The sequence below is a fragment of the Lactuca sativa genome, chromosome 6 (assembly GCF_002870075.4).
Source record: "Lactuca sativa cultivar Salinas chromosome 6, Lsat_Salinas_v11, whole genome shotgun sequence".
Classification (NCBI taxonomy): Eukaryota; Viridiplantae; Streptophyta; class Magnoliopsida; order Asterales; family Asteraceae; genus Lactuca; species Lactuca sativa.
In genome coordinates, this window is record NC_056628.2 from 193387111 (window position 1) to 193407637 (window position 20527).

The 20527-nt window shown below is 32.0% G+C and overlaps 2 protein-coding genes across 2 annotated transcripts; both read left to right on the forward strand.

Annotated features, from left to right (window-relative positions):
- The first annotated feature begins 83 nt into the window (after positions 1 to 83).
- LOC111879610 (putative receptor protein kinase ZmPK1) lies at positions 84 to 3493 on the forward strand. Its single transcript, XM_042895987.2, has one exon. It carries the CDS (start codon positions 739 to 741, stop codon positions 3229 to 3231), a length of 2493 nt encoding a protein of 830 aa, XP_042751921.1. The 5' UTR covers positions 84 to 738; the 3' UTR covers positions 3232 to 3493.
- A 14080-nt stretch (positions 3494 to 17573) lies between these two features.
- Positions 17574 to 20326, forward strand: LOC111879661 (putative receptor protein kinase ZmPK1). The gene has a single exon (XM_023876125.3). The coding sequence runs from the start codon at positions 17618 to 17620 to the stop codon at positions 20018 to 20020; it is 2403 nt and encodes an 800-aa protein (XP_023731893.1). The 5' UTR covers positions 17574 to 17617; the 3' UTR covers positions 20021 to 20326.
- Positions 20327 to 20527: the final 201 nt, after the last annotated feature.

Consider the following 20527-nt stretch of genomic DNA (forward strand, 5'->3'; position numbering starts at 1 on the left):
AATCATTAGGGGTGACAGATCTTTTTACTTGACACGACACGACAAAGAAATTTGTATATAAAACGAATACGACACGATGTTAGTGTTTTCTTTTACTAACAGGAAAATGACCAAATTAAAACACGATAAAAACAAAATATGAAAAAGATAAAATAAAATAATCTTTTAGTTATTTAATTCAAAATTAATCTTACAAAACATGACAACGATGATACACACGACAAACATATGTTAATATCGTGTTGAATATTGATATGAACACGAATTCGAAATTTGATTTCTCATGTCATGACATGGGTTGCTATCCCTAATTTAGAGGGTGCATTATCTAGATGCTTGAATGAAAATAAAAACATGTTTGGGAAAGTTGCTGAATAATAAATAAATAAATAAATAAAAGAAAAAACCATTTTAACATTTTCAACCATTTTGTAATAAATGAATTATTCATGGTTGAGAAAACATCTAAACGAACTACCTGAAGTGAAGAGATTAACTGAAAAAATACCCCATTTCAATAGTAAATTAAAAAAAAAAAAAAAAAAAAAAAGTCATCATTTTAGGCAATATTCTCAGTTCTCACAATCTTGAACCTTCACTTAATTCGTTGATCACCCGCGTGTGAAATTAGCCTATTCCATTTTTGATAAAACTGCTGCCAATGAATAACTACAAACAAACACAACTATCCAATTTGCTCATCAGACAACTATCGACAACCTTGGATCAACCAAATTTATGCCCTTTGAAACGTTGTATGACGATTCGACCGTTCTCTTTAGATCAATAAATGCTCTTGTTTCTCTCAATCTACATATCATGTCTTCACCGGTTGTTGTTCTTGTTCATCACCACAAGAATACCATCTTCTTCTTCTTCTTCTTCTTCTTCCTCTCCTACCTCTTCTTCTCCGTTCATGGCTTAACTGGAGGTTCATCTCTATCTGTAGAAAATACCAACGACATTTTAGTTTCACCAAATCGGGTTTTCACAGCCGGTTTTCATCAAGTCGGATATAATGCTTATTGCTTCTCTGTGTGGTTCACGGATCAACCCAAGTTCGGGGGTCCCACTGTGGTATGGATGGCTAACCGAGATACACCTGTAAATGGAAAATACTCGAAGCTTTCATTATTCAAAGATGGCAATCTTGCCTTAATAGACGCTGGTCAATCGATTATTTGGTCAACCCACACAAAATCAACATCTTCTTCGTTTCTATTGCAACTTCATGACACAGGTAACCTTGTTCTTTATGAAGGAGAACAAATTCGTTGGGAAAGCTTTGATCATCCAACAGACACCCTTCTTCCAGATCAACCCTTAACTAGGAACAAACTACTTGTATCTTCAAGAAGTGCTACTAATTACTCCTCTGGTTTCTATAAGCTCTTTTTCGACCTTGATAGCATTCTTCGCATTCGTTACGAAGGTCCAGAATCAACTAGCATCTACTGGCCTGATCCCGAATCTCTAGGTCGGGAAGGTGGAAGAAATCAGTACATAAACAATCAAAGAGCGATCCTTGATTCCGAGGGTCAATTCAACTCATCAGACGGTTTTGTATTTTTATCGTCTGATTTTGGGATTGGACCCCAAAGAATGATGAGGATTGACGTCGATGGTAATCTAAGAGTTTACAGTCGGATCATTGGGCATCAAAGAAGACAGAAATGGCAAGTCCAATGGCAAGCTGTTTCCCATTCTTGCAAGGTTCATGGTATTTGTGGACCAAATAGTCTTTGTACTCATTCACAACATTCAGGTAGGCGATGCACTTGCATACATGGCTACAAGATGGTGAATTCTGAAGATTGGAGTTACGGATGTGCACCCGAATTCGAGGAGTGTACACCAGAGGATGAGGGTTTCGTGGTGATTCATCAAGCAGAATTCTATGGCTACGATATTCGGTATCAACCCAACTACACTGTTAATGAATGCAAGAAAGAATGCTTAGATGATTGCAATTGCAAAGGGTTCCAGTATTCATACGATTATGACAGAGCATGCTTTTATTGCTACATGAAGACTTCTTTGTATAATGGATACATGCAAATGGGGTTCTACAGTGATATGTATATTAAATTACCGAGACAGTTGGCGTCATATTTTAATCCGAAAATGGGATTCAGTAAAACAAACTTCAGTTGCGCAGGCCAGATGGGGACACCCATAATAAGATTGTACGAGAAAAAACATGATAACAAGCTACTTAGCGACGTGGCTGTGTTAGGATGCGTGATTGGGTTTATTGAGATCATTGGCATAATAATTTTCTGGTATAAAAGCAGCAAACACTCGGTTACAATCAATCAAAGTTATTTTCCTGTAGCAACAGCCTTCAGGAAGTTCACATACAGTGAGCTGAAAAGGGCATCACTTAATTTCAGCGAAGAGATAGGTCGAGGTGGTGCTGGTGTTGTGTATAAAGGGATTTTATCAGATAACCGAGTTGCAGCAATCAAGAAGCTCAAGAATACAAACCATCATGATGAAGATGAATTTCAAGCTGAGATCAGCACAATTGGGAGGTTGAATCACATGAATCTCATAGAAACATGGGGTTATTGTGCTGAAGGAAAGCACAGGCTTATTGTTTACGAGTACATGGAGAACGGATCGTTGGCTAGAAACTTGTGTCTCGGGAAACTCGATTGGGAGACACGGTTTGATATCGCAAAAGGTACAGCGAAAGGATTAGCTTATTTACATGAAGAGTGCTTGGAGTGGGTTCTACATTGCGATGTGAAACCTCATAACATACTCTTAGATGCTAAATACAATCCCAAGGTGGCGGATTTTGGACTTTCAAAGCTATTCGATAGAGATCGAATTGTGAACTTGAACTTTTCAACAGTACGAGGGACTCGAGGTTACATGGCTCCTGAATGGGTGTTTAATCTTCCAATAACTTCAAAAGTTGATGTATTTAGCTACGGGGTTGTGATATTGGAGATGATAACCGGACGGAGTCCAGCTGGGAAGCAACAACGAATCAATGAAAGTGGGCATAGGGAGTATGCTCTAATGGAGTGGGTGAGGGATAGGATTAAAGAGGTCGATGGAAGCCAATCTTGGGTTGAGGAGATTGTAAATTCTTCGATAAGTGGTGAATACGATCGAACCGCCATGGAAAATCTAGTCAGAATTGCACTGAAATGTGCCGACGAAGATATGAAGGTGCGACCATCGATGAAGCAGGTGGTTAATATGCTTCTACATCAATAGAATGATAGATAGTATGAAAGATTGTGGTATAGTTGTATTTGAGAATTGACAAACAAACAATCTCACAATTAGTATTGTGAACTAATATCAAATCGTTGGTAAAATCAATCGCAAAGAAGCCGATAAATAATACTGAAAATTATATAGCGAATCGTCGCACGTCATAAATTAAATTATCATTACTTAGTTACCAAGTTTCGTCTAGAGATCAAATTGATTATTCACGATTAAATCTTGTAGGAAAAAAACTGCCCCGTTTGGAGAATTAAAATATAAGGCCGAAAATTAAAACCAAATTGAAGATTGCAGATCCCTGACTTATTGCTCAAAATGATTCATGTTCTTAAAGATTTTTACATTACTCAAATTGTTGTAAGCTTTAGCATAAAACCACTAGATTTAATGAAGATAAACGTTTGTTTGAATACTTGAAAACTCTAAAGATCTAAAATTGTCAGCTTGCAAATTGGAGAGAGAGAGAGAGAGAGAGAGAGAGAGAGAGAGAGAGAGAGAGAGAGAGAGAGAGAGAGAGAGAGAGAGAGAGAGAGAGAGAGAGAGAGAGAGAGAGAGAGGATCTCGATTTTGGGGGTGTGAAACCTTAAGAATCTGTCTAAAAACATGGATTGTGATGTCCATAGAACTATTATGACTTGCCACGTGTCACATGTTTTGGCAAATGCATAAATCCTACCCAAATATGTTTTTTACATCATAAATGTGTATGGAATTCCCTAGGTAATTACCTACTAATTTATGGTAGATTATGTATTTTAATAGATCAATTTTGTAGGTATTCTGTATGTTATTTACCTACGAATTTATATATATATATATATATATATATATATATATATATATATATATATATATATATATAATTATGTAATTCAACGGGTGATTAGAAAATTCAAAAGAAATATGTCTCTAAAGGTTAAAGGTTGGAACTCTGATAACTATCTTACAAAACCAACACTTTAACATCTCGACTAAATATCATAATTTAGAAAGATTTAAGACACTTTAACTATTCAAGGCTTGCTTAAAGCCATACAAGGCCTTATTTAGCTTGCACTGCGACTACCACTACCATTAAGACACTTTAACTATTCAAGGCTTGCTTAAGGCCATACAAGGCCTTATTTAGCTTGCACTGCGACTACCACTACCATTAAGACACTTTAACTATTCAAGGCTTGCTTAAGGCCATACAAGGCCTTATTTAGCTTGCACACTTTGCTTTCTTTTCCGTGGATAAAAAATCCTTCATATTGGAAGACAGAGTCTCTTTCATGTTACCATTAAGTAAATACTGATTTTATATCAAATTGAAACACACTCCAATGTGATGATCGGTTGGTAATAGCTAGAATTTGCTGAACAATTTCAAACCTCGTTATGGGAGAAAATGTTTTTTCAAAATCAACTTCATTTGTTAATCTTCTTGTTCCAATTGTTGAGAAGATACTTTCATGTACAACTTGTTGAATAAAGAACATGACATTGCACCTTTCTTTTGTATTTCCTTACTTATTGCATCATCTTGGCTCGATTCAATCACATAATATTCCACAAGATCCCACATCTTGTGATCAGAATAATGTCTTCATTTCGATGTTCCATAATCCATATGGACCACCTAAAATATAGGAATATGGAGTTGTGTGATGCTTGCTATTAGATCTATTGCTTGCTATCTTACTACCAAGTTGAACACTAAGGTCGAACCAGTAATTTAACCAAGTTTAACCTTCTATTATCCTTGAAAAACTCCTAAAATCACAATTTTCTATTTATTTATTTCTATTTAATTTAAATCTAATTTTTATATTTTATATAAAATTTTAATAAATGTTACTAAAAGGCTAAAACTTCTAGCCCTAAAATACAGTTGTTACATCGTCTAAAAGCCTAAAGAATATGTATAAATGTTGCCAAACATGATGATATATTTGGTTTATGAAATCATTACACAATTGTATTAGGATTTGAAGGGTTCAAAGCTGCTATATACTTTGTCAATGCAACAAATTTACTCTCAAATGTTCCATAAATAGTGTTTATGGCTTTTCTCCCACTACGTCATTCATTCTAATAATAAATATCAACATTCAAACTATTTTTAATATATGCTAGTTATATTATTATTACACATACAAGATCCAAAATAATTGTGTGCATCCTCCCATCGTGTAATCTTCTAAATATGATAAGTTTTCTTATTCATTGCATGAACTTACCATGTGCAATGAGATGTATACGACGAATTATTGGAATTTTCTCTTTTGTCTGTAGTCTTACAATTTGCTACCCTTGAGTTACTTTTACTTTCGAACACTTAATACTCATTCTGGGTGATCGACCAAAGTGTTACTACTGTTTTTACCAGTAACTTACTATCAAACTATATTCCTAACCTTCTTATGTATAGTGATTTCTCCCAAACATATATATATATATATATATATATATATATATATATATATATATATATATATATATATATATAGAGAGAGAGAGAGAGAGAGAGAGAGATAGGTTCAAGTATTCTAATTAAGTATTGTATGGATGTATGGTTGATTGTGGATCAATCAAAATTTAAAAGAAAAATAAATAATTAAAGGTAATTAGGTAATTTGATAAATAATTTCCACAAATACTCCCTATAATGATGCTAGTTACATTGATTTTAACGTAATTTATCCCTTTTATATATATAGCTGACATCACTTTGAAAACCCCCCATTCTGCCATAGAAAGAACGTCGACCTAAATCTCAGTTACAAAATCCCCATCAAGAAAGGTGCCTGATTGATGTAGGATCCATGTTCATCAACGTTTGTAGACACCAGTTAAAGACCCCTTGACGTCGACCATCCAATCACCGGCTACTGACCACCACCATCATCTTTATTGCCGACGACCACCACCATCTTCCCGTCCTTCCGTTCTTTATTCTAGAGCATTCGTTTTGTTCATCCACTTCATCGATTCCAACAATCACTTCAATGAACAATCATCTCTACATCTTATGGGTGTTCTATTACATGAAAAGAATTAAAAAAAAACAAATTTATGTAAATATCTTTGGAATTAGAACTAAGAAATAGAGACAATGATGATAAATAGCGAGATCGAGCCTAGATGGAGAAAAGGAAAACAAAGATGTGGTTTCTGTTGGTACTGTTCACGGGAGAAGGTTAGAGGTGACGACGGAGAAGAAAGACTAAGGCGACGCAGCTATGATATTTCATGATTTCTTGTCAGGTAATCACTTTCTACTTTCTAGGGTTCTTTGAATTTCCAATTTCGTTAATTTTTTTGCATTTGACATATATTAGGATTTCACATTTGACACACTAAATTGATTTATCTTCTTTCATAATTGTCATTAGACTTATATTAATATTTGATTTATATATGTAAAATGCCCTTTGTAATTTTAATGTTGAATTTTCCATTTTTTACACTTTTTTTGTATTTACCAAGAAAACACCTACTGTTGATTTCATAGTTTTTTTTATTGATTCAATCATATTGGAACACTAATTATTTCCTCTCAAAGCTTATTCTTTAAATTTTGATGTTCACTTTCATACATGAACAGAGGCATCATGACTTGTTGACATCTCATTTCTTCCAAATATTCCATGTTATCATTTTTTTTGTCACTGCATTTGGATATGCTTTTTAAGATACTATATAAATTTCTATAAAGATAATGATTTACATGTAACCAACCTACATAAATGTAACTAGTTCTTGATGTAAAGGTCTAAGAATGGAAAATTTCAATATAGCTTATTTTAGTTCATCTAATTTGTAATGAAATGAACATATAATCTAGTGTTTGTTGCTTAACCAATTATGGATATTCTTAAAATTCATATTTCATCATGGATAAATTTTGTGGGTTATAACAAATTGGATGTTAATCAAATTAGATTTCATTCATATTGGATTCTGAGCCCACTTTATTGTGTCATTCCCATCACTTGATTTTCTTATTTTATTATAGACATTAACAACTAATTCGTTTTCTTCAAGTGACTCTTTAAGAGAAGGTGAAAGGAGATGAGATCAACAAAACCATTACACTTATCAAAAACATTCTGGCAGAACAATTACCAGTTGAAAAAATTGAACCAACCTGCATCTTTTTGATGCATGAATTTTGACATAAACTATTTCACCAAAAAGAAAGAAAATCGACCTCAATTCCTCATGTGCAACACCAATTGGTGAAGAAGAAATTTTAACTAAGTGGTAATTAATGCAATTTCTAAACATTGATATCATTATAGGCCAAGAGAATGAAGATAAGTGAAAGAATGGATCTGTCAGGATGGATTAACAACAATATTCTCTTAGAATGTATTATGTTTTACTTAGATTTCAATATTTTTATTTTATTTTTAACAATTCTAAATTTTATTATTTAAAAATAAATATAATTGTTAACCATTAGTAGTCATATTCTTTAAGCATAATGTAATTTATATTTATAGTTGTATTCTTTAAGAATGAATTCAGTTACTAATTCTAAATTATTAAAATTCGTTTCATATAAAATATGTATTCATTAAAAACTAATAATCTTGATAATATATGTTTATATTATTCTGTCTGAATATATAATGTTTTTTTCAAGATAATCAAGAACACATTTTTTTAGAATCTCCGAATTAATAGAATTATTATCTAGAAAAATTAGATTTCTAAAGTTAAGACAATTAATTATTCCTTAAAATCTGTAATTTTTCTTTTTTTAATTTATTTTAATTAATTAAAATACCCTTACAATGAAATTAGATGATATTTTTCAATTATCTTTTAATTCAATAATATTTATTAATCACTTTTCTTAAAATAACTAAAATGATTGGTCCACAATTAATCCTACATACACAATATATATATATATATATATATATATATATATATATATATATATATATATATATATATATACACACGAATATTGTCTCAAACATATGCTACATCATCATCTCCCACATCTCGAATGTTATCTATAAAGTTCATAACTAGAGTTTCATTTATATAATTAGAATCATCCCTAACATCGCTTAATAACTAATTAATATCATATTCATTATAAAATGCACCGGAATGACCAAATCCAAAGTCATCATCTTCCTAAACCTTATCATCATTTACAAAGGAAATGGTATATTAAAGGAGCTTTCCATAGAATCATGAGATCGTAACTGCTATCTCAAAATTATGAAGCATACATCACTTTTAAATTCGAGTCACTTATGACCCATGAAATATTAGATATACAACCAAATTGGTAACATAGTAAGATATTCGACTTATATGATGTCTTATCAACAGAGCCGACTCGTTGATTTTAAAGACCATGTGCTAAGAAGAAAAATGGGGCCCTAAATACCATTTTTTAATATATAAGGAAAACAAATTTAAGACGATGAATTATGGTTACGGAAAAATTAAAAATAAATAAATTAATTAAAAAGGAACATGTGGAATTTTATAAAATGTTCAAGAGCTAATTATGAAACTTTTGAAAACTAATTTGTTAAACATATTGGAAAGAGGGGTTGATTATGAAATATATAGCATAAAGAAATGGCAAAATCTGTAACTTGAATTTTAAACATCCAAATACCTAAAAAAGAATCGAACCTGCGTCTTTGCCAATTAGACTACCCAAACTTTATGCAATATCTTGAATAAATTAATATATATTTAATTATTAAACATATAATTTAATTAAAACTCGGACCCTATTTTTTTCGGAACCCTGGGCACCCCCCTATATATATATATATATATATATATATATATATATATATATATATATATATATATATATATATACACACGAATATTGTCTCAAACATATGCTACATCATCATCTCCCACATCTCGAATGTTATCTATAAAGTTCATAACTAGAGTTTCATTTATATAATTAGACTCATCCCTAACATCGCTTAATAACTAATTAATATCATATTCATTATAAAATGCACCGGAATGACCAAATCCAAAGTCATCATCCTCCTAAACCTTATCATCATTTACAAAGGAAATGGTATATTAAAGGAGCTTTCCATAGAATCATGAGATCGTAACTGCTATCTCAAAATTATGAAGCATACATCACTTTTAAATTCGAGTCACTTATGACTCATGAAATATTAGATATACAGCCAAATTGGTAACATAGTAAGATATTCGACTTATATGATGTCTTATCAACAGAGCCGACTCGTTGATTTTAAAGACCCTGTGCTAAGAAGAAAAATGGGGCCCTAAATACCATTTTTTAATATATAAGGAAAACAAATTTAAGACGATGAATTATGGTTACGGAAAAATTAAAAATAAATAAATTAATTAAAAAGGAACATGTGGAATTTTATAAAATGTTCAAGAGCTAATTATGAAACTTTTGAAAACTAATTTGTTAAACATATTGGAAGGAGGGGTTGATTATGAAATATATAGCATAAAGAAATGGCAAAATCTGTAACTTGAATTTTAAACATCCAAATACCTGAAAAAGAATCGAACCTGCGTCTTTGCCAATTAGACTACCCAAACTTTATGCAACATCTTGAATAAATTAATATATATTTAATTATTAAATATATAATTTAATTAAAACTCGGACCCTATTTTTTCTGAAGCCCTGGGCACCCCACCCCCCCCCCCCCTCCCCCCCCCCCCCCCTTAAAACCGGGTCTGCTTGTCAACTCTAAGATGTGCATAAACTAAATCTTTGAATTCTTCATAGCTCTTTTTCTGCCAAACAAATTTGAGTAGTCAAAGTTGATTGATCATCCTTTATGAATCAATTTTCATAACCAATATTACATCTCCACTACAAATTGATAAAAACGGATGGTCTAAAGCTATAATGATAAATATACGAAAAGTAATTATAGAATAAATCATAAAATAAAATAGACCACATAAGTTTTCACATTAAATATATTTAATATTTGTAGACAAGAGTATGTACTTTATATCAAGTGACGATGGAAAGTTTGAAACTGAAGATGCAAACCAATAATACAAATTCGAGGAGAAAAGTATATCATATTGATTCGGCAGTTCATATAGTTATTTTTCTGACTTTGAATAATGTAGCTTTTACTTAACTTTTAATTTTGATTCTTTTGATTCTTTTACTTAACTTTTAATTTTGATTCTTTTGCTGTCTTGAAATGGAATTTCATACATAAACTAGGAAAGTATCACCCCCGTGATGCGGGGTTAGTTGTTGTTACTTATGTGTTTTGATGTTCTCATATATGAATGTTTTTAACCATATTTCATCTGATATTAGTCAATCGTTCCCATTTTTTTTCTTTTTTTTTTTTGTAAATTTTTTATGTTATCATATTATCTTTTTCTAGAAAATGAGTATTTTATTAATAAAATGTAATGCATATGAGCATTTATGATTAAATATCATTTTTTGTAAAGTTTTTATAGTTTTTATGAGAATCTTAACATTTTCCATTTTATGACATTATCATATACAAAACCATAAGATTTATATATAATGATTTAGAAAGGAAAATACATAATTATAATTATCTCATTTCAATAATATTAACCACTTTCCCATCATCAAATGTGCTTCAAGTATAGAAAAGATATTAAACTATAATTTCAATAAAAAGAAGTGAATTTATAATTACAAAGGATAATCAAAAGGAGACACCCAAATGAAAAGGGATCAAATTTGTAGAAGAAATTTGACTTTCAATCAAATGAGAGTAATTACTATAAAAACATTATTTCTGAAACATAATTAATCAAAATTCAGAATTAAAATCTACAAATTCGACATGGCAAACTAACACTCGAATTAAAACAACATATAATTCTACTCAAGAGTTTATTACGTATGACGACAATATATATATATCTATATCTATATATATATATATATATATATATATATATATATATATATATATATATATATATATATATATATATATATATATATATATATATATATATATATATATATATAGATAGCCTTCCACCAATCTATTTGCCATATATAATTCAAAATTGCATAAAGAATTATGTCGTTGGTAAGAGAGAAAGGCTATAAGAGGCTGTCAGGTAAGAACATACACTAATTATAGAAGAATTGCATCATTATATCGGTTATGAAATAATAATAAGACAAAATGAACACATGAAAAAATGTCCTATCTCTCCTTTCTGAATCAAAAGTGAGCTAAAGAGTTGGATGACAAAGGAATGGAAGTATCAGGTTATGATAAATTGAGTTGTCAGTGATACCACATCATTCATTTACCTGATAAAAAAACAGCATAAACTACATGAGAACAGAGGATTTTTTTTTTCAAATATGTATGTATAAAAGAAACAAAAGCTTGAAGAAAATGTCATTTATCACTGCGGATATTTCAATTCATTTAATATTGTATAAATAAGATTACAAAACAGGTCTTATGCAGAAATATTTTATAGAAATAGTCCATACTTAAGTAAAAAAAAAGGTCTCTATGGAACAAAAACACCATGAATTTTCCCTGAAACTGGCATTTAATCAAACATAGTAAACAAATAAATTGAAAAAATACTAACAATTAAATGGTATACAGTCAACTAGAGAACAATTTATGAGTACTTACATTTTTTTTTGCATGTTAACATTGGGATCTTAGAAAGGATGAAATGGGATTTTGCTACCTGTGGTTGTTATAATATATGTGAAAATGAGAAATCAATAGCGTTTTAGCCTTTAGGTGGTGAATAAATGAAAATAAATAGTAAGCAATAGAGCGATCTATTTTAGGCTTACATTTCTAGAAGCTATATTAGAACTTCAAAAAGCATCGTCCGCATCAAGGGGAGTAAGTTCATAAACACCTTGACTAATGATAGCAGCCATTTTGACTCCAAATCTGGACATTTTTCCAAAAAATAGAAATCAATGAGGTTGTTATAGTATTCAATGCGTTGTGGATTCGTTTTGCCTGTTCCATCTGTTATAACATGAAAATACATGTTCGTTTATTTGCCACTTTCAAAGAAATCAACAGTATACCATATTATCATAGATTCATTAAGGTGGTTAGTAAATTTACTTGTGAATATTCTTCACCGTGATATTCAGAATATATAAACATCATATATCAGAAAAAACTCACTGAGGCATTTTGTCTAACACCTTATATGCACTGAACATCTTTATAAAGAAAATACCATATTACCAAGTAGAAAAATCATTTTGTTTTCATATGATGTTTCTAGATTTAGTCATGGTCATTTCATTCCAAAGTTTTCATGTACAAATCATATTCTTATATAAGTTTTTATATATAATTAAATATTCATTAAAAAAATTACCAACTTTTTCAATCTTCACAATATAAAAAAAGGAAACAAGAAGAAACATATGCTCACCTTATGTGTATTAGTGACAACATAGGATTCGATGAAGAGAAGTGTAATCAAAACTGATCATCTGCACTAAAAATGTAATTTGCTCATGGTAATAACTTAAAAAAATTCAACGTTATGAGTTGTTTCAAGACTCAAACCAATAAAAGACAGTAGTAGTACCTTAAATGGTTGCCAATTTAAAAAGAATTGGCATTTCAAGGGAAAACGTCTAATTAGCTCCATTTTTTGTGTGGATGAAAGAAGATAACTACATCAAATAATCCAATACAAGTAAGAGTGAATAATGTTTTAACCATTTTATTCATTCGAAATTTTATCCAGGTTAAATAGATGTGATATTATAAGAACGATATTATTATGAACGTGATGATATAAAAGTAAAACTCTTCTAGTCTTCATATTACCTCTTACTACCAAAATAATCATTGTACCTAAAAAATATCATACAAATAAGGAATTTATTTGTAAAAGAGGACATACCTTGCCAAATATACAGGCAATTCATAAACAACAAGTAATATGTCCAAGTAATTTACTGATAGATTGCACTTTGGCGACCAAAACTGAAATCCACATGAACGTGGTCAAAATAAATCAATGAAAGCTAAGCAATGTATGATTTTGTTTTTTTTGTTTAATTTCATGCGAATAAAGATTAATGTATTAATAAACCAAATTTTTACGTACTTGCATTTCTTCTTCTTGCTGCCCAACTGCTTCCTTCTTTAAAGACAAAAGCAAATATTTAATAGTATTTATTAGCACTTATAGTTAATTGTTGGCAATTAAAAATTTGAAACAGTGTTTGTGAGGGTTACATTACATTGAATCGGTGTTATTGTATCTAACAGAAAGGGTGGGTTGTTGAAATCAAAGAGTCTTGTTTTTCCCTGATGCAATGAGGTCTACCCTTCCTATAAAACAATAAGATTGAATTAAAACTTAAGTAAAATAAATAAATTAATAAAAGAATCAATATTAATATTACATTATCAGCAACATTGACATCAACTTTGCATTTGATGAGCAACTTAACCGTTTGCATGAGACTCACTTAAATAGCATAATGAAGTGGAGTAGCACCATCCTATGACAAGGGCATTTTAGTAATTTTGAGAAAAAATAAAAGAAAGGAATAATGACATGGAAAATGGAGTTTGAAGGAGAAGGGTGGTCTCACTCGACATGAGGAGTTGCAAAAACACATACTCTTTTTTTTTATAAAAAAAGTGATATATGAGGTTGTAAGTAGGGATGAGCATAGGCGGGTACCTGCCTCATTTGGCGAAAACCGGAACCGGAACTGGAACCAGCGGTTCCTAGAAAGTTAGAACCGGAACCGGAACCGCTCTAGGCAGTTCTTAAATGTTTGGAACCAGTCCCGGAACCGGCGGTTTCGATTCCGGGAGCGGGTAACCCAGTTACATTAATTTTGTTAACTTTTGTCGATAAAACCGCAATTTAGTTCGATTCAAATCAAGTCAATTCGGACCAAAGACGGACAAAACCGGGCCAATATATATTCTAAATTGGTCTAAGTAACACACACACACACACACACACACACACACACACACATATATATATATATATATATATATATATATATATATATATATATATATATATATATATATTAACCGGTTCCGGCGGGTACCCAACGGGTAGCGGTTCTGAAAAAACGAGAACCGGAACCGGAACCGCTTAAGGCAGTTCCATAACTTTAGGAACCGGAACTGGAACCGCCTAAGACAGTTCCGGTTCCAAAACCGGCAGTTCAGAGGCGGTTCCGGTTCCAAAAACGGGTACCCGGTTTCGATGCTCATCCCTAGTTGTAAGCATTAGAGAACTCTTTTGGACAAATGTCAACCACTTTTCGTAATTGACTTTGACCCATATCATTTCTAGATAAGTTATTTTAAATTTCAGTAAATTGCTGATTTGGAACCATTATATATAAAAACAATACCTTATCTACAACATCAATCTCAAATCCATTTTGTAAAAGGTTATCCATGAATTTAATCTGCATCTGAATCTCAGAAGCAATGGGGTCAGTAAAATTGAAATACCAAGAATATTAACAATATTAACAGTATATTTGCTTACTAATAAATCATCAAGTTTCAGTCACATTAACAAAGAACATCTTCATATAAGTATGACGTTTGTAAGTTGTAAGGAAGGCTAAGTTGTACCTTATATCATAGTCTAGCTAACCTTCACACATACATTATATCAAACAGTTGGTGTGTGTAAATTGGAAGTAAAAAGAAACACGAAACTAAACTGCAAACAAAGTTGGGCCAAACTGTAACCTTTTCTTGTCATCTCAATGCGAAAAGATGTCAAAAACTTTTTGTCAATTGTATCTGCAACTTTCACCCATGTGAATCTACTGTTACTCCTAATCGAACATCTTCCTGTAATCGCAGTGCTTACCTGTACAAAAATTAAAATCAACAAAATAAGATCGTTGATCTTGAATGAAGAAAGACGAATGAAGTTGTCGATTTAGGAGTTTCGGGAGATGTTGAGAGCTGGAACGCAGGAACAGAGTGGTTTGCCACTTATTTCAATCGGTGGAACAGTTGGAGGCCAAACAACAGAAATTCTAGACACATATACCCACACATAGGAAAGGAAGCGGAGACGGAGGTATAGTCTCTTTCCTCTGGAACCGACTTTCGGCGAGAGAGAAGAAGGTAGGAAGGGGCTATGTATCAAATTGGGAATAAGAAAGACGGTAGTCAATGGCGGTGGAAAATTTTATCAGCCAGTCAATGACGGTGGAGAATTGTATTGGAGGAAAGGAGCGGCAGCGGGTCACAAATGCAAAGAAACAAACATAGTGTCAAAAGTCTAAAAACAGAAATGTTAGGTGGCCAAAATGTTAAAGAGAGCAGGTAAAAATGAAAAACTTTAGTGGAAAATTTTCAAATGGGCAAACTATACTGTACTTAAGGCTCCCGGGAATTAAGTATATATATAATTATTAGACCCGTACATTTTGTAATTTCGATTTTATTCTTTTTTATTTTTAATTTTGTGTTAGTTTTATAGTGTTCTTTTTTAATTTATTATGCAATTTTGTAACATTATAATATATTCAATATCAGGGTCTTGTAATTTCGATTTTATTCTTTTTTATTTTTAATTTTGTGTTAGTTTTATAGTGTTCTTTTTTAATTTATTATGCAATTTTGTAACATTATAATATATTCAATATCAGGGTCGGTCCTAACTTATCTTAGGCCCTGGGCAAACACGAAAGTCTTAGGAGGAATCGATTAGAGGTTAGCCGATGGTTTAGAAGCCCAAGCACACTTACCATTTCAACTAGAGTAATACACGTGCAACACAAATGTTCCTGCTTATATATATTACCTTTAAAGCAATCAAATAATTAAAAAAGCTCTTAAGAAGCATCGAACCAGGGTTCATAGTTTATAAGTCGCAAGCCTTCAACCATCTGCACTAAACAACTTTTGGTTAATTACGGCTGTAATATTATATTTAATATAACGTTACTAGGTTAATAGGAAGATTTTTAGGCCCTATTTTTTTCGGGGCCCAGTACGATCGAACACTTTGAACTCCCCTAGGGTCGGCCCTGTTTGATATTGATATCAATTTCAAGGTGAATATATAATTTGTTAGAAATAATATATATAAGTTTTAATAAATTACTTTAAATATATAGATTTGTATATGATATGTAATTGGAGTAAAAATAAATTTTAAAAAGTAAAATGTATAAATAAAAATATGACTTAACCTGAGAGAATATAAAGAAATGATGTTCAAGAAAAATGCTAAATCTATCCTAATAAATAAGAATCATTTTGCCACATGTCATGTTCTCCTTCATTTTAACACTTGTCATTTTCTAGATTTTTTTTGAATTATTTAATATCCACTTGTCATTTTTATAGTTTTTTATATTCAAATTTCACCTATTAAATACCACCTCATATTAATTAATTTTATAAATATATCTCTTTATTCTAATAAAAGAATAGGTTTAATCTCCTATTGACAAGTGTCATACAATTAGAACACCTTATTAATGTTATATATCCATTATCATGCCATTTGTCAACCTATTAATTATTCATTTCAAATTTAAAATTTTTTCACTCTAATTACATTAAACTAATAATTGATTCTTTTATTTAAATTTCAAATTTTAAATTTTGCCATTCTAATTATATTAAATTAATAACATTAGATTGAAAAATAAAATAAATTTAATACATATTATAAGATGATATAACTTCATGTATTTATTTAAATCAACGATTATAATTTTATATAACTAAAAAAATTTCTCTTAAATAATAATTTATTTAAAGTAATTAATTAATAATTTTGACTTTTTATATGAAAGTTTAATTAATTTATAACCGTGGTTCTCACGGGTTATAAACTAGTTAGTTAATATACATAATAACTTTCTATTTTCAAAATCCTTTTTCTATTAATATATTAATTAATGTATATGTATATTAATGGAGATATTACATTCCATTTTTGAATTCATATTAATTAATTTTATTAGTATACATTAATTAGGACCAAATTACATAAATAGTTCATGCGGTTTACTAAAAGGTCACAAACTCAATCGTTACTAATGTTTTTATAAACATGGTCTATATGGCTATCAAAACGTTTTTTAATAAACCCGTGTAATACACGGATTTCACAACTAGTTGCTAATACTATAAATTAGCCTCCTAGTCTTGATAAAAGTTGGCGTGATAACATTGTGCCAACTCTCTTCACTACAAACAAACACACCTATCCAATTTGATCATCTGTATAGACAACGTTCGACAACCTCGGATTAACCAAATTTATACCCTCTCAAACGTTGGATGATGATTCGGCGGTTATCTTTAGATCAATAAATTTGTCAATATACACCACCAAAATCATGGCTGCACCATTTCTTGTTCGTCACCACAAAAATTCCATCTTCTTCTTCTTCTTCCTCTCCTACCTCCTCTTCTCTGTCCATGGCTTAAAAGGAGGTTCATCTCTATCTGTAGAAAATGACGACGACGTTTTAGTTTCAGCAAATGGGCTTTTCACCGCAGGTTTTCATCAAGTTGGAGAGAATGCTTATTGCTTTGCTGTGTGGTTCACGGATCAACCCACAACTGGGGGTCCCACAGTGGTCTGGATGGCTAACCGAGATGCACCTGTAAATGGAAAATACTCGAAGCTTATATTATTTGAAGATGGCAATCTTGCTTTAACAGATGCTGAGCAATACATTACTTGGTCAACCCACACAAAATCAACCTCTTCTAATTCGTTGCAATTGCAACTGCATGACACAGGTAACCTTATCCTTTTTGAAGGACAACAATCTCTTTGGCAAAGCTTTGATTATCCAACAGATACCCTTCTTCCAGGTCAAGCTTTAACTATGAACACACAACTTGTTTCTTCAAGAAGTTGTACGAATTATGCCTCGGGTTTTTATAAGCTCTTTTTCGATGACTATGACAGCATTCTTCGTCTTCATTATGAAGGTCCAGTATCCAGTAGCGTCTTCTGGCCTGATCCTCGTTTTCTACCTCGGGAAGTTGGGAGATACCAGTATGTATACAATCGAAGAGCAAGCCTTAGTTCAGATGGTGGATTCAAGTCATCAGATGGTCTTGAATTTTTCTCGGCTGATTATGGAATTGGACCCCAAAGAATGATGAAGATCGACATCGATGGTAATCTAAGAGTCTACAGTTTCATTGAACATCAAACAAGAAAGGAATGGCAAGTTCAATGGCAAGCTGTTTCCCGTTCTTGTAGGGTTCATGGTATTTGCGGACCAAATAGTCTTTGTACTTATTCACAAGATGCAGGTAGGAGATGCATTTGCTTACATGGCTACAAGATGGTGAATTTTGAAGATTGGAGTTACGGATGTGCACCTGAATTCGAGGGTTGTAGTCCAGATAACGAGGGTTTCATCAAGCTTACCCAAGCAGAATTCTATGGCTACGATATCCGGTATCACCCCAACTACACTCTCGATTCATGCAAGAAAGATTGCTTAGATGATTGCACTTGTAAAGGGTTCCAATTTTCATACGATTGTCACAAAGGAATCTATTATTGCTACATGAAGAATTCTTTGTATAATGGATACCAAATGGGATTCTACAACACTATGTATATCAAATTACCAAAAATGTTGGTGTTATCATTTCATCAGAAAACAATCAACGACCAAAACGTCAGTTGCGTAGGCCAGGCTGTGACACCCATGATAAGATCGTATGAGAAAAAACATCATAACAAGCTACTTAACTCCATGGCTGTTTTAGGATGTGTGATCGGTTTTATTGAGATCATTGGCATAGTGTTTTTCTGGTATAAGAGCAGTAAACACTCGATTACAATCGATCAATGTTATTTTCCGGCAGCCACAGCGTTCAGAAAGTTCACATACAGTGAGCTGAAAAAGGCATCACGTAATTTCAGCGAAGAGATAGGGCATGGTGGCACTGGTGTAGTATATAAAGGTATTTTATCGGATAACAGAGTTGCAGCAATCAAGAAGCTCAAGAACACAAATCACCAAGGTGAAGACGAATTTCAAACCGAGATCAACACAATCGGGAGGCTGAATCACATGAATTTGATAGAAACATGGGGTTATTGTGCTGAAGGAAAACACAGACTTATCGTCTACGAGTATATGGAGAACGGATCATTGGCCGGAAACTTGCGTCTCGGGAAACTCAATTGGGAGACAAGATTCGAGATCGCTAAAGGAACAGCTAAAGGGTTAGCTTATTTACACGAAGAGTGCTTGGAGTGGGTTCTTCATTGCGATGTGAAACCTCATAACATACTCCTGGATAGTAATTACAATCCAAAGGTCGCGGATTTTGGTCTTTCAAAGCTATTCGATAGGGATAGAAAAGGGAAATCGAATTTTTCAACAGTTCGAGGGACTCGAGGCTACATGGCTCCTGAATGGGTGTTTAATCTTCCAATTACTTCGAAAGTTGATGTATTTAGCTATGGGGTTGTGATACTGGAGATGATAACAGGACGGAGTCCTACAGGGAAGGAGCAAAAAAGCGATGAAAATGGTGACACAGAGCCTGCGCTTATTGATTGGGTGAGAGATAGGATTAATGGAAATGGAATGGAATCATGGATTCAGGAGATTGTAAATACTTCGATGAGTGAGGAATATGATCAGATCACCATGGAAAATCTTGTTAATATTGCACTGCAATGTGCAGAGGAAGATAGGAAGGTGCGACCAACAATGAAGCAGGTGGTTAATATGCTTCAACATCCAGAGAATTATAGATAATATGCGTAACTAGTGAAGTTAAATTAATGATTTCTGAGTTATGATCCCTGAAATTCATATCTGAGCTTGAATTCGATTGAATAAGATTTGACGATGAGGGTAATCCTTAGATCATAAGACCCAAATACCTATTGTTTTCATCTGTAACCTTGGACCTTATGTCGTATTTTCAGTTCTAACTTCTAACAAGTACAACTTTTTTTCATGGTTAAAAAACCCGGGCAATTTTTGCAATTTTGGCTGGCTTTACTTGCTCTTTATTGGCTTGTAATTTGTAATTAACCTGTACCAAGATAGTTTATTAGTTTCTTGCTAGATTTTATTTATAGGGTTTAATATCAATCTTTCCACCTTTTAGGAAAAAAAAATCAATACTCAAACAAATAGAAAACATTCTTTCCACCTGTTAGAAAACATTCTTCTTTTAGTATGGTTGCAAAACCTTTTTCTTTTTCAACTTTATTATATGTCAATTTGTATTGGTTGGTCCTTCGTCATTTTCTTTCA